The following is a 14,438-nucleotide window of genomic DNA, read 5'->3' as shown; positions in this document are numbered from 1 at the left end:
GGGAGCTGAGCAACCTCCATGGGCTGCCAGACGGGAAATGGCTTTTCCACAAGGGGCCTCCGGCCACCCCGGCCTCTCCGACAGCCCTGGAGCCTGCTCAGGCTGAGCGCTGCAGGTTCCCGGCTCAGGGCCCGGCAGCTCAGGTAAGACCTGCAGGTGCTGGAGCCCTTGGGACCCGTTCCCTTGTCTGAGAAACAGGTGGTGGCTGGGGGTGCGGGTAGGGGTAGCGGTTTTCGAGCTAGGAGGTGTGCCCTGTGGTATCGCTTTGTTCTTCCCCTGGGACGTTCAAGTGCTTTCGGGTCCCTCTTCCGGAAAGGAGGAATCTTCCCTTTCCTACCCCAGAATTTTGAGGCTGAAGGAAGCCGCTTGTGAATTTCCAGGAACTGCTCCGACTCTGGGCTAGCCAGCGCGCTGCAGCTTGTCCTGCAGAGCTGGGGTCTGGGCCACGCATGCCCCTCGGCCTCGCCCTTATTGCCAAACCTGTCTTCCTCCCCCGACTCCTGCAGCCCCCTCAGCTGTTCTCACAGTTATTGGGGCACCCTGGCTCCTCACAATGCACCCCCACTCTGTCTCCCTTGGCTGGCGCCAGGCCCTGGACAAGCAGCTCAGAGATGCGTTCCAGCTGCGGCCGTGCACATCTGGGAATGTGTTCATGGAGGTGTGGTGTCTGAGCCAGTGCGTCCTCCAGCCTGCCCACCCTAGGAGGGGTCATGGGGCAGGAGCCAGGGCTGTATGTCCTCAACATGTAGCCCCCTGTGCAGGAGTGTGACCCCCTCACTTAGGGTAGCAGAACAAATGCCCCCAGCAAGCCCAGGTCTGGGAAGCGCTCAGGAAACCCCTCAGAAGCCGGCTGCGCCTCACCTCCGCTCTCCTGTGTGCCCGTGTCGCTATGGAGCCCTGGAGCCTGGACTCAGGACGGGAACCAGGGTCTGCCTCACTTAAAGCCACAGTCTGAGTCTCGGCCCCTCCACAGCTGCCCATTTCCACAACTCGGGCCGACGTCGCTCCTACTGTCCATCTGTCCATCCTGTCGATCTTTCCTCGACAGGTCAAGATGTGTTTCTGCTTGAGCCGTAAGAAGTGACTCAGAGATGCGGAGCCTGAAGCTTTGTTTCTTTGCAGGTCACTGGCTCTGAGAACCTTCCCAGGAGGCCATATTTCAGAGCAGAGCCGACTCCGTGACGCACCCTCCCTGTCTCCTGCCCCATTCCCGTGGGGCCTGGGCAAAGGATGGCGGGGACCAAGGCCTGGGTGTTCTCCTTCCTGGTCCTGGAAGTTGCTTCCGTGTTGGGTATTGGCTAAGTATCTGCCAGCTCCTAAATCGCTTGTTCGCGGTAGGGAAGTCGTATCTGACCTTGACCCAACCATGCATTCACTTAAGACACAGCAATGGCCCTAAGAACTGAGCCCGTTGTAGGGGTGGATTTATTCATAATTTATGTCCCCTACAAAGAGTGAGATAGTTCCCAATATTAAAACTCACGGCAGAAGACGGTTTTGAAAGGCCAGAGTGGTGAGCAGGGGGAGCAAACAAATAAGAGGGTGACGCCCCGAGCATTAAATTTAGCGCTGAGCTTCCTGGCAGCTGGAGCCAAAGGGAGTAACAGGGGATCGCTGAGCTCTCTGAAGCAGGCGTGGGGTTTGGTCTGGTTTTGGTTTCTAGAAAATTCTTCTGGCCTAAAGCTCCACATCATTCAGCCCACCCAGCCGACTTTCACAGATGTCCGCACCCCACCCTCCTGCAGGCTTCCTTGCCCTCTGATCCCACTGTCTGGTGACCCTGAGCTCTGGGAGGGACAGGTAGAGAGACTGCCCAGTGGACCTGCTGACCCCTGGAGGCAGCGGCGCTCTCAGCGCTACCTTGTACACCCTCTCCCTCCTCCTTTTCAACTCCTGATTTCTAACCACATACTCTCTCCCTCCTCCTTTTCAACTCCTGATTTCTAACCACCTACTCAGAGCAAAAAAGGCTCAGAACCTACTTCTAAAGCGGCATGCCCCGCAGGCTTTGTGACCACAAAGGCTCTCAGCAGCTCCCTCCTGCCTTGTGCTTTCATCCCACAGCTGCTGTTTGTGGAGATGATTAACATGAAGCCATGGGAGGGAAAATCAGATTAGGTTAATTAAAAGCACTCTCATCACCCCAATTAAAGCAGCACAGAGAATTCTGAATTGGCCCCTCCCACGAGAGTTAATCTCTCCCAAGCTTTTGCAGCTCTCTGCTTTCCCCTTCTCCTTCCCATTCTGCAACCCCCAACCCAGCTTCCGATGGGGTAGGACAGAGACTTCCTTTAGCCTGAGGACCTTGTACCCACGCCCAGGCAGCCCCAAATTGCGGAGACCGCCTCAGTGGGGCCACCCGAGTCCTTGACGTGAGGGTGGAGTCATGAAACCCAAACTTTGCTGCTCTGTGCCAAGGCTGGTTGAAAGGAGCCGTATTGTGCAAGGCATTGCCCTGAGTGGACTTTGTGAGTGAGCTTAGGCAAGCCCCTCAGTCCTCCAAGGCAGGGGTCTTAGTATCCTCATGTTACGGTGGGAGAACATGGGGTCAGCTGGGGTCAGCTGGGTCAAGCGGCTTGCCCCAGGTCGCAGGTTAGGGAGCGGCAGAGCTTCTGAAGCCCCTGTTCTCAACGCTGCAGCCAGGTTTTCCTTCGATCTCATGGAGCCCTCACGTCACTCCCCGTGAGACGGGAACCAACACCTCCATGTTACAGAGGAGGAACTGAAGCTCCAGAGTTCCAGACACTGAAGTGGGAGCCGCAGCCCATGGGTGGCTCAGCAGCGTCTTCTGGGCTCCTTTTCTTTTCTTTTTATTTATTTATTTATTTTGATTTTTTTTTTGACAGGGAGACTTAGTGAGAGAGAAAGGTCTTCCTTTTTTCCGTTGGTTCACCCTAAATGGCTGCTACGGCCGGCGCTGTGCCAATCCGAAGCCAGGAGCCAGGTGCTTCTCCTGGTCTCCCATGCACGTGCAGGGCCCAAGCACCTGGGCCATCCTCCACTGCACTCCCAGGCCATAGCAGAGAGCTGGACTGGAAGAGGGGCAACTGGGACAGAATCGGGCGCCCCGACCGGGACTAGAACCCGGTGTGCCGGCACTGCAGGCGGATGATTAGCCTAGTGAGCCGCGGCGCCGGCCATCTGGGCTCCTTTTCTGCACAAGAGTGGAAGGGATTTCCGTTCTCTGAGCCTGTCCTTTACATCCGACCATCTCTGAGTACAGCTGCAGGGCCCTCTGGTGCACTGACCACTTTAGGAGGAAGTGGGCTCTGAAGAGTCAAGCTTTTCTGAGGCTGCCCAGCAGGAGGTGGCAGAGCAGGGACTTGAACTCCTGTCTGGGGCTCACACCCCCTCTACTGCAGCACGCTGCTTCCCTGCCTGGTGAGGCCCCCGTAACTTTCCATCCTCACCCTGGCCCATCCTTCAGCCTCTTCTCCCTCTGCCCTCAGGGAGGCGGCCGATGCTTACCCAGTCCGTGAGAAGAGTCCAGCCTGGGAAGAGGACCCCCAGCATCTTGGCCAAGCCTGCTGACCCATCAGAGAGTGAGTGGGGGTGGGGGTGGGGAGGGCACGGGAGTGGGCGGTGGGGTCTTTTCTGAGTCAGGACACGAGGTCAGGGTTTCATGGGAACCCACTTCAAAAAAAATATATTTTTTTTAAATTTTACATATTTGAGAGACAGGTGTCTCATCCACTGGTTCATTCCCCAAATGCCCCCAATAGCTGAGGCTGGGCCGGGCTGAAGCTGGGAGCCTGAAGCTCAAATTGGGACCCATCACTTGAGCCATCACAGCTTGTACAGGAAGTACAGGAAGCTGGAGTGGAAGTGGAGCCCGGACTCGAGCCCAGGCACTCTGATACGGGAGGTGGGCATTGCAAATGGAGTCTTATCTGCTGTGCCAAGTGCTTGGCTGGGAAACCCGCTTTTCCAGGGCATTTAGTGGACATGCCTGCCCAAGCATATAGGACAGCTCAGAACCATGTGCGTTCCAGGAATGGTGCTGGGGCCAGGGCACAGCCTAGCTGGAGAAAGCTCACCCTGACTGTCACACCAGGGCCGGTGGAGCAGGGTCAGGGGTACCCTTGAGGTATAGAGATCAGATGAGGCAGGGAGTTACTGATGGGTCCAACCAGGCTGATGAGAACTTGACAGTAGGGGAGGAGAGAGGCCAAGGAGAAACCTGAGACAGGGGCTGAGGCGGCCTGGGGTGCTGAGAGGTCCCAGGGGTGACGCCCTGGGCGGGCAGAGCAGGAAAGGACTGGAGCTCACCTGGGGCTCTAGGGCGTGGCTCCCACAAGCTGGCTGTGTCTCTCAGGTCCTGGCGAGTGGACAACGTGGTTCAACATCGACCACCCAGGCGGGCTGGGTGACTACGAGCGGCTGGACGCCATTCGCTTCTACTATGGTGATCGTGTGTGCGCCCGTCCGCTGCGGCTGGAGGCTCGGACCACCAACTGGATGCCCGCGGGCAGCAATGGCCAGGTGGTCCATGGCAGCCCTCATGAGGGCTTCTGGTGCCTCAACAGGGAGCAGCGGCCTGGCCAGAACTGCTCCAATTACACCGTGCGCTTCCTCTGCCCACCAGGTGAGCCTGAATGGGCCCAGCCCTTCCTTCCCACCACCTGTGGCATGGGGAGAGGCCATAACCTGCCTCTGGCAACAGGAGCTCTGGACAGTGAGCGCCTACCAATAGTCAAGTGGTGCTGTTAACGCCATACGCTTCCCGGTAGAGTTCCGTGGTTCTGGGTGCCCTGCAGGCACCCCATCGTATTGAGGTCGAGTGGCCTGGTGGGGGAGACCCTAGGCTCTGCATCTGGCCTGCTCAGGACTGAATCCCAAGCCGACCACGTGAACTGCATTCCGCAGTACAGGAACTTTCTGAAGTTCTCTCATCTCAGGTTTCTCATGTGTCAAACAGGCAACGACACGTCTCTATAGGGGTTGTTATGAGGACGGAATGAGATAATGAATGCAGAGCACTTAGTCCAGGCAAATGTTTACTGAGTGGTAAGCTTCCATACTAGTTTTCTTTCTTTCTTTTTTTTTTTTTTAAGATTTATTTATTTATTTATTTGAGAGACAGAGTTACAGAAAGAGTGAGGGAGAGACAGAGAGAGGTCTTTCATCTGCTGGTTCATTCCCCAGATAACCACAACGGCCGGAGCTGAGCCATTCCGAAGCCAGGAGCCAGGAGCTTCTTCTGGGTCTCCCATGTGGGTGCAGGGGCCCAAGGATTTGAGCCATCTTCTACTGCTTTCCCAGGCACATTAGCAAGGAGCTGAATCGGAAGTAGAGCAGCTGGGTCTCGAACTGGTGCCCATATGGGATGCTGGCACCACAGGCAGAAGCTTAACCTACTACGCCACAGCACTGGCCCCTCTATACTGTTCTGATGTGACAGATGCTGGGTGAATTATCCATATTTTCAGCCTTTACAATGGGCCTCTCAGGAACCTCAATCTTTTATTTTAAAGATGTATTTATTTTATTTGAAAAGCAGAGTTAGAGAAAGAGAAAGAGAGATATCTTCCATTCTCTGGTTCACTCCTCAAATGGCCACAATGGCTGGGCTTGGCCAGACTGAAGCCAGGAGCCAGGAGTTTCATCCATGTTTCCACATGGGTGCAGGAGCCCAAGCACTTGGGCCATCCTCCGCTGCTTTCCCAGGTGCATTAGCTGGGAGCTGGATGGGAAGTGGAGCAGCTGGGACTGGAACCTGCACCTGTATAGGATGCTGGCACTGCAGGTGGCAGCTTACCGCTCTGCACCACCATGCCAGCCGCAGGAATCTCTGCCTTGACAGCAAGTTCAAGGAAGCTCAGAGAGGCTAAGAAGCTTCTGTGAGTGCAAACTGAGATTGCAGAGCTGGGATTTGGGTCTGTGCTCGCAGAGGTCATGTCCTTCCCATCCTTCACCCCGCCACTCACATACGGCGGGGGCAGGGGTGCTTGCTTCTTGGATGAGCACGCTCCCTTCTGGGGTCCTGCCAGTCCTCACAGCCTGTGTCTGTAGGCGCGGGGACTCCAGGCTGGTCTCCTGGGTGAGGTCTGGGGCTGCAGAGTCGAGGTGAGGAGGTGGGCAGAAGGGGCAGAACGTCCAAGTGCCTGCAGGTCCCAGGCCCTGACTTCCCAGGGAGCTCTTTCGCAGGAGCATGTCGCTGTTCCCACACTGGTGGAGAAGGAAGGTGGGGGCCCCTGCACATCCCAGGGCCGCATGCCAAAGTCTGGGGGGCTTGGCCAACAAGCCTCACTCTGCATCACCACTAGTCCTTATACGCCTTAGTGACGTCAAAGGCACGACTTCCTGTAGAATTGTGACTCCTGTCAGTTGGGAAAATCGTCGCCATAAATACAAATATCAATGACGTCTATGGTATAACCAGAATAGAAAGAGCTTCAGGGTCAGGTTTCCAGACAGGGTCTTCTTGGGAGGGAAGTCAGATCACCTGTTGATCCCACATTGCAGGGTCCCTGCGCCAGGACTCCGAGCGCCTCTGGAGCCCGTGGTCTCGCTGGAGCAAGTGTTCAGCTGCTTGTGGTCACACCGGCGTCCAGACCCGCACACGCACCTGCTTGGCAGAGACGATGGCACTGTGCACTGAGGCCACTGAGGAGGGCCGGCTCTGTGAGAGCCAGGCCTGCACAGGTACCACCCTCCTTCTTGACATGGGGCAGAGTGTGGTGAGCGAAGCCGGTCTGTCAGGGATGGGTTCCATCGTCCACTCACCGAGTACTAACTGAACATCTACTACATGCTCTGATAGGGCTTAAAGGGGATAATGTAGGAACATGGGGCGGGTCAGTTGTCAGAGCTTTTTTTTTTTTTAACTTTTTTTTTTAAAAAAGATTTATTTATTTGGGGAGAGAGAGAGAGAGAAAGAGAATCTTCCATTTGTGGTTTATCCCCCAACTGGCTACAAAGGCTAGGGCTAGGCCAGGCCAAAGCCAGGAGCCAGGAGCCAGGAACTCCACCCAGGTCTCCCATGCGGGGAGCAAGGACCCAAGCACTTGGGCCATCCTCTGCAGCCTTCCCAGACCATTAGCAGAGAGCTGGATCAGAAGCAGAGCCATTGTCACAGCGGTGGCTTAACCTGCTGTGCCACAATGTGGGCCCCTCCAGGAGAGCTTTCCAGAGGAGGCGTCCTGGGCTAAGTGTTGAAGGATGAATAAGAGTCAGTGATGCAGGCTGACAAGGAAGAGCAACAAAGGCCCAAGGTGCGTGTGTGTGGGTACACGTGAGCCTGCAGCCTGGCCCGTGGCCACAGAAGAGCTTGGACCCCCGCAAGTCCTGCTGATGTGGCCCCTTGTCCCACAGTGTGCGACCTGACCTGCCCCATGGGGAAAGCGAATGCTGACTGCGATGCCTGCATGTGCCAGGACTTCATGCTTCACGGCGCCGTCACCCTCCCTGGCGGTGCCCCGGCCGCAGGGGCCGCTGTCTACCTGCTGAGCAAGACGCCCAAGTTGCTGACTCAGACAGACAGCAATGGGAGGTTCCGTGTCCCAGGCTTGTGCCCCGACGGTACAAGCATCCTGAAGATTATGAAGACCAAGTTTGCTCCCATTGTGCTCACAATGCCCAAGACTAGACTGAACGTGGCCACCATCAATGCAGAGTTCAGGAGGGCAGGTAACCCTGTTCCCTGGGGTAGGGCTGGTGAGGAGGGCCAGACTTTCAGACAAAGGGGGCACGGTGCTGAGAGTTAGGGTCCCGCCTTTCTCAGAGTAAAACTCAAGTCCTTACCAGGGTCTGCAGGGCTCTGTATCACACACACACACACTCACACCCACACACCCACACACACACTCACACACTCTCACACACTCACACAGTCACACTCTCACACACACACTCACACACTCTCACACATTCACACATACTCATACAGTCACACTCTCACACACACACTCATACACACTCACACACTCTCACACACTCTCACACTCACACACTCACACACACTCTCACACACACACACTCACACATTCACACATACTCATACAGTCACACTCTCACACACACACTCATACACACTCACACACTCTCACACACTCACACACACTCACACTCACACATACTCACACACACATACTCACACATACTCACACACTCACACATACTCACACTCATACACACACACACACACTCACACACACTCACACCCCACATTTACTTCTCTGTTCTCTGATCTCCTCTGTTACCCTCTCCACACTGAGTTACTCTTCTCCAGCCATCTGCCCCTCAAACACACAAACTCCTGCTCCAGGCCCTTTGCACTTGCTCTATGTACTCTGTTTAAGTTTTTGTCCAATCAGATATCGGCATGGTTTGCTTCCCTCAAATGTGCAAGGTCTTCCTTGACCACCTCAGAGCGAGGTTTGTAGGTGGTAGAGAGAGAGGCCTGGGGAGTGCAAAATGGCCGGAAAATGCTGTTGTTGGCAGCAGAACATGAACATGTCACTACTCAAAACAGCCAGTCCTGTCCCGGGGGGGTGCTTGGGAGCCTCGGCAGGTTCAAGGTCCCCTTGGTTCCCACCCAGATGCCGTTTGGGGGCCCACGGGAGCAAGGTCCCAGGCTGAGGATGAGGAGGGGGTGGCCTGCACTCCAGACCAGCTCCCTTAGGTGTTAGGACCTTGAGAAGTGGGCTGGCGGTGGATGGGGTGGGGGCAGCCATGCAACAGGAGCACCATCACAGACCCGAGGGAGCAAGGCTCTGTAGAACATGCCCCACAGAACACTCTGTCTCCTCTTCTGCTCCAGAGACCCCGTACATGCTGACGAGCCCCCAGACGAAAGCACGGAGAGCCGGCCAGAGCGTGTCCCTGTGCTGTAAGGCCACGGGGAAGCCCAGTCCAGATAAGTATCTCTGGTACGTGCTGCTGGCTCCCCCTCTTAGAGACCATCTGGACTTATTAATAGCAATAATAGTCAATAGCAGAAAGCTACAAGCAAGACACCATCCAAAGCCTGGTTGGCACCTACAAGTGGGAGCCGACAGGGTGGGGGCTGTCCAGATGGGTCAGTAAGCCCTGGAGTTGTACCCTTAAAGCAGGCATCCCCCAGAGCGTCGCTGGGGGGTAAAGTGATTTGTCCAAGAATCTACAGGCATTTAAGCACTGGGGCTGGGGCTGGGACCTAGAACTTGATGCTCCAAGCCAACCAGTGCAGCTGAGTCTCTTGGGTGAGCTGAGGTGGTGTCATCTGTAGGAACCCATCCTGTCAAGCCACCTGTCTCCCTGGATGCTTGCTCCTGGCACTGTCCTCGGGGATACCCGCACCCCACTGCCCGCTCAGGCCCCGCCTCTCCATCCCTTGCAGGTACCACAACAACACCTTGCTGCACCCCTCCCTCTACAAGCACGAGAGCAAGCTGGTGCTGAGGAACCTAAGGCAGGAGCAGGCCGGGGAGTACTTTTGCAAGGCCCAGAGTGATGCTGGGGCCGTGAAGTCCCAGGTGGCCCAGCTGATGGTCATAGGTAAGTGTCTGGATCCCTGGGGGCCCTAACTCTGCAGCAGGGCTCACAGCCCGGTGAACATAGCTGTCTCTGCTGTGCACAGTGCCCCTGACCGCTGGGACAGGGAGGTGGCATGGACGTGAGTCTTGCCATCACAGAGTCCCCATCTGAGGATGGGTGAAGTAATATAAATACCGGACAAGATGGAAAGTGCAACTGAAACAGGAGATGGGGGCCACAGACTTTAGTACGTGGGAGAAAGGTGCCGGCCAGATGGGAGGGGCGGGGCATGGCTGCTTGAAGGAGCACCTTATCAGCTGGGGCTCCACTCATGGTTCTCAGCCGGGGCTGCCTTTGGCACCATCTGTTGAGTTTTTTAAAAAATACCGATGCCTCCGCTTACCTCCCGGAGCGCCTGATTTAGTCGGCCTGGGGTGTGGCCTGAGCCCTCCTGGTTTCAAAGCGCCCAGGAGATTCAAATTTGCAGTTGAGGCTGTGCGCTCCTGGTCTGAAAGAATGGGCAGGGACAGTGTTTGTGCAGGTGAGGGTGTCCCAGTGGTGGTGGTGGGGGGGGTGCAAAGGAACAGAAGTGGGGAACCAAGGGAGCTTTATGAGACCTGCTTGAAGTTGGCTTTAAGAGTCAGAGAGGGGGAGACTGGAGGCCAAGGACCTATCAGGAACTCGTCCTTGGACAGTGAGGCGGGAGGAGGAGATCTTGGTGACTGGCCTAAACAAAACAAAACAAAAGGCAGAGGGAGGTGGGATTTATTGGAGGGATCCTGGGATATTTCAGAGCAACAGAGCTCGGGACAGACAGGACACAGGGCATTCCAGGCGCTGGCAGGGGAGAGTGGAGCTCCAGCCGTGGTTCTCAACCCATCACAGAGAGGCTCCATGTGTCACAGTGATTCGCAATACCACTGTGCTCTTCTGAATCCCAGTTTATGGAATAACTTAGGTGCTATAATTTCCCTATTTACATGCACCAGGCCCTAACTATAACATCAAGGAGAAATAAAAAGACAGTAACTTTAATAAAAAGTAGTATGCCTCTCAGTGTCTAAATGCCTTGGCATGATGACAGGAGAAGGCAAACTGAGAGGCCAGACCCTAGCACTTACTTCCGGTGTCACCATGAGTGTGACAGCCACAAATGCTGACGGGTGTTGTTCCAAACTAAACAAAGTACAGTCTTCATCTGATTCACGGGGAGGTTGCATTCTAAAAAAAAAAAAAAAAAAAAAAAAAATCAGTGTGTGGTTAAAGCCGTGTAAACAGTGCCAGACTCTGAGCGTCTGAACCCGGTTTTGCACCCACATAAACGCCTGCTGGCACTGGGGAAAGTCGTGTAGACGCAGGAGAGCTCTTCCGGCAGAACAGCGCCAGGCACTGCGGGACACAGACCAGCCATGACCCCTGCCCACGGCGTGCCAGTAGCACCCCTCATTTGGATGGTTAAAACACCCCCAAACATTTTCAAGACTGTGTCAGTGAGAACCACTAGTCCAGTGCTCCCAGCAACTGATATGGTTTCTGTACGCATAGAATGGGATTAGCAGTAACTGCTCCATCTCCCTTTCACAGTTTTGTGAGAATTGGTCAGGGATATCACTGGCCTTTGAAAACCACAGAGCAGAGAGGTAGCATGGAGACACCCTCTGAGGAGGACACAGACGTATATCTTTTTTGTTGGTTAAGATTTATTTATTTATTTATTTATTTGAAAGGCAGAGTTACAGAGAGAGAGAGAGAGAGAGAGAGAGATATATCTTCCATCCACTGGTTCACTCCCCAGATGGCCACAATGGCTGGGTCTGGACCAGGCTGAAGTGAGGAGTCAGGAGTTTTGTCTGGATCTTGCATGTGGGTGCAGGGATCCAAGTGCCTGGGCCATCTTCTGCTACATTTCCAGGTGCATTAGCAGGGAACTGGATTGGAAGTGGAGCAGCCGGGTCTCAAACCAGCACCCATATGGGATGCTGGTGTTGCAGGTGGCAGCTTTACCCACTATGCCACAGTGCCGGCCCCATGAATTTACATCCTAATGCACACACCACTTTCCTCCACAGCACCCGATGAGACTCCTTGCAACCCAGTCCCCGAGAGCTACCTGATCCGGCTGCCCCATGATTGCTTCCAGAATGCCACCAACTCCTTCTACTACGATGTGGGCCGCTGCCCCGTCAAGACCTGTGCAGGGCAGCAGGACAATGGGCTCCGGTGCCAGGACGCCGAGAACTGCTGCGGCATCTCCAAAATGGAGGAGAAGGAGATCCAGTGCAGCGGGTACACGCTGCCCACCAAGGTAGCTGTGCAGTGCAGCTGCCAGCGCTGCACGGAGACCCGCAGCATCGTGCGGGGCCGAGTCAGCGCTGCGGACACTGGGGAGCCCATGCGCTTTGGCCACGTGTACATGGGGAACAGCCGCGTGAGCATGACCGGCTACAAGGGCACTTTCACTCTCCACGTCCCCCAGGACACGGAGAGGCTGGTGCTCACGTTCGTGGACAGGCTGCAGAAGTTCGTCAACACCACCAAGGTGCTGCCCTTCAACAAGAAGGGGAGCGCGGTGTTCCATGAGATCAAGATGCTTCGACGGAAAGAGCCCATCACTCTGGAGGCCCTGGAGACCAACATCATCCCCCTGGGGGAGGTGGATGGCGAAGACCCCGTGGCTGAACTGGAGATCCCACCCAAGAGTTTCTTCCGGCAGAACGGGGAGCCCTACACTGGGAAAGTCAAGGCCAGTGTGACCTTCCTGGATCCTCGCAACGTGTCCACGGCCACAGCTGCCCAGAGCGACCTGAACTTCGTCAATGATGAAGGCGACACCTTGCCCCTGCGGACCTACGGCATGTTCTCTCTGGACTTCACAGACGAGGCCACGGCAGAGCCCCTGAATGCCGGCAAGGTGAAGGTGCACCTCGACTCGACCCAGGTCAAGATGCCGGAGCACGTGGCCGCCATGAAGCTCTGGTCGCTCAACCCGGACACGGGGCTGTGGGAGGAGGAAGGGGATTTCAAGCTGGAGAGCCGGAGGAGGAACAAGAGGGAGCAGAGGACGTTCCTGGTGGGCAACATGGAGATCCGGGAGAGGAGGCTGTTCAACCTGGACGTCCCCGAGAGCAGGAGGTGCTTCCTCAAGGTGAGGGCCTACCGGAGCGAGAGGTTCTTGCCCAGTGAGCAAATCCAGGGAGTCGTGGTCTCTGCGATCAACCTGGAGCCCAGAGCTGGCTTCTCGTCTAACCCGAGAGCCTGGGGCCGCTTTGACAGCGTCATCACGGGCCCCAACGGGGCCTGTGTGCCCGCCTTCTGTGACGACCAGTCCCCCGATGCCTACTCCGCCTATGTCTTGGCGAGTCTGGCTGGGGAGGAACTGGAAGCTGTAGAGTCCTCCCCCAAATTCAATCCCAACGCCATTGGTGTCCCTCAGCCCTACCTCAATAAGCTCAAGTACCGTCGGACAGACCATGAGGACCCGCGGGTTAAGAAGACAGCCTTCCAGATCAGCATGGCCAAGCCAAGGCCCAACTCAGCCGAGGAGAGCAATGGGCCTATCTATGCCTTTGAGAACCTCCGGGCCTGTGAGGACGCACCGCCCAGCGCAGCCCACTTCCGGTTCTACCAGATCGAGGGGGATCGGTATGACTACAACACAGTCCCCTTCAATGAAGATGACCCCATGAGCTGGACTGAAGACTACCTGGCGTGGTGGCCCAAGCCTATGGAGTTCAGGGCCTGCTACATCAAGGTGAAGATTGTGGGGGCTGTGGAGGTGAATGTGCGATCTCGCAACATGGGGGGCACCCACAGGAGGACGGTGGGGAAGCTGTATGGGATCCGGGATGTGAAGAGCACTCGGGACAGGGACCAGCCCAATGTCTCATCTGCCTGTCTGGAGTTCAAGTGCAGCGGGATGCTCTATGACCAGGACCGCGTGGACCGCACACTGGTCAAAATCATCCCCCAGGGCAGCTGCCAGCGAGCCAGCGTGAACTCCATGCTGCATGAATACCTGGTCAACCACCTACCCCTGGCAGTCAACAATGACACCAGCGAGTACACCATGCTGGCGCCCTTGGACCCCCTGGGCCACAATTACGGCATCTACACAGTCACCGACCAGGACCCCCGCACGGCCAAGGAGATTGCCCTTGGCAGGTGCTTTGATGGCACGTCTGACGGCTCCTCCAGAATCATGAAGAGCAATGTGGGAGTAGCCCTCACGTTTAACTGCGCGGAGAGGCAGGTGGGCCGCCAGAGTGCTTTCCAGTACCTCCAAAGCGCCCCGGCCCGGACCCCTGCCGCAGGCACTGGCCAAGGAAGGGTGCCCCCAAGAAGGCAGCAGCGGGCAAGGAGGGGTGGCCAGCGCCAGCCTGAGAGGCCAGCCTCCCCGAGGTTCTCTGGGGCTGTTCAACAACCTCCAAGCAACTAGATTTTGTGGTGCTTCCCACGCCGCCCCGTGTGACAGTCATTCTGACATTGAGACACAAACTGTCACTTGGTTAATTTAAGCACATCTGTTTTGGTGCAGTTTGCTTGTTTGTTTCTTCATGCCTTTTCTTCCCGTCCTCATCCTAGGATACTGATTGGTCCCAAAATAGCAAAATAAAACCCTTCGTGCTGTTTATTTTATTTTGTTTTTAAAAAGAACACAAGTATTGGCTGCTGGTAAAACTCCGCAGCTTGGGTCATTCTTCATTTAGTGCCATGAGCACACAAGCTCTTCCTTTTCTTTTGGCATGGGTTTGTCTCGCTCCACAATAAGGATAATCTGATGCTGAGGACCAAATAACCAGGAGGAAACATATCAGCTGGCCTTGGTCTACAAGATAAAAGCAAGGCCTCTATTGCAGTCCATCCATAAAGAAATAAACCACAGTATTTCTACTTGAAATGTAAACAACGTATTTATTTCTTTGCTGAACTTGGAACTCTAGTGCGTATTCAAAATCAAGCTATGGAGTGTAGGGTAACCATAG

The 14,438-nt window shown here is 55.6% G+C and overlaps 1 protein-coding gene across 1 annotated transcript; it reads left to right on the top strand.

The window, feature by feature from the left end:
* The first annotated feature begins 1,163 nt into the window (after nt 1-1,163).
* On the top strand, nt 1,164-13,961 carry CILP (cartilage intermediate layer protein). The gene is made up of 8 exons (XM_062204802.1): nt 1,164-1,291; nt 3,450-3,542; nt 4,316-4,585; nt 6,466-6,645; nt 7,315-7,629; nt 8,762-8,870; nt 9,320-9,477; nt 11,526-13,961. The coding sequence occupies exons 1-8, from the start codon at nt 1,231-1,233 to the stop codon at nt 13,889-13,891; spliced, it is 3,552 nt and encodes a 1,183-aa protein (XP_062060786.1). The 5' UTR covers nt 1,164-1,230; the 3' UTR covers nt 13,892-13,961.
* Nucleotides 13,962-14,438: the final 477 nt, after the last annotated feature.

The sequence above is a fragment of the Lepus europaeus genome, chromosome 11, assembly GCF_033115175.1.
Source record: "Lepus europaeus isolate LE1 chromosome 11, mLepTim1.pri, whole genome shotgun sequence".
In the NCBI taxonomy this organism is placed as follows: domain Eukaryota; kingdom Metazoa; phylum Chordata; class Mammalia; order Lagomorpha; family Leporidae; genus Lepus; species Lepus europaeus.
This window is presented reverse-complemented; position numbering and strand designations above follow the sequence as displayed.

Excerpts from the sequence above, each read along its gene's own strand:
- CILP (XM_062204802.1), top strand. The coding sequence starts at position 1,231 with ATGGCGGGGACCAAGGCCTGGGTGTTCTCCTTCCTGGTCCTGGAAGTT. Across the intron at positions 7,630-8,761 it reads TGCAGAGTTCAGGAGGGCAG|AGACCCCGTACATGCTGACG; the intron begins GTAACCCTGTTC and ends CTTCTGCTCCAG. Across the intron at positions 9,478-11,525 it reads GGCCCAGCTGATGGTCATAG|CACCCGATGAGACTCCTTGC; the intron begins GTAAGTGTCTGG and ends TTTCCTCCACAG.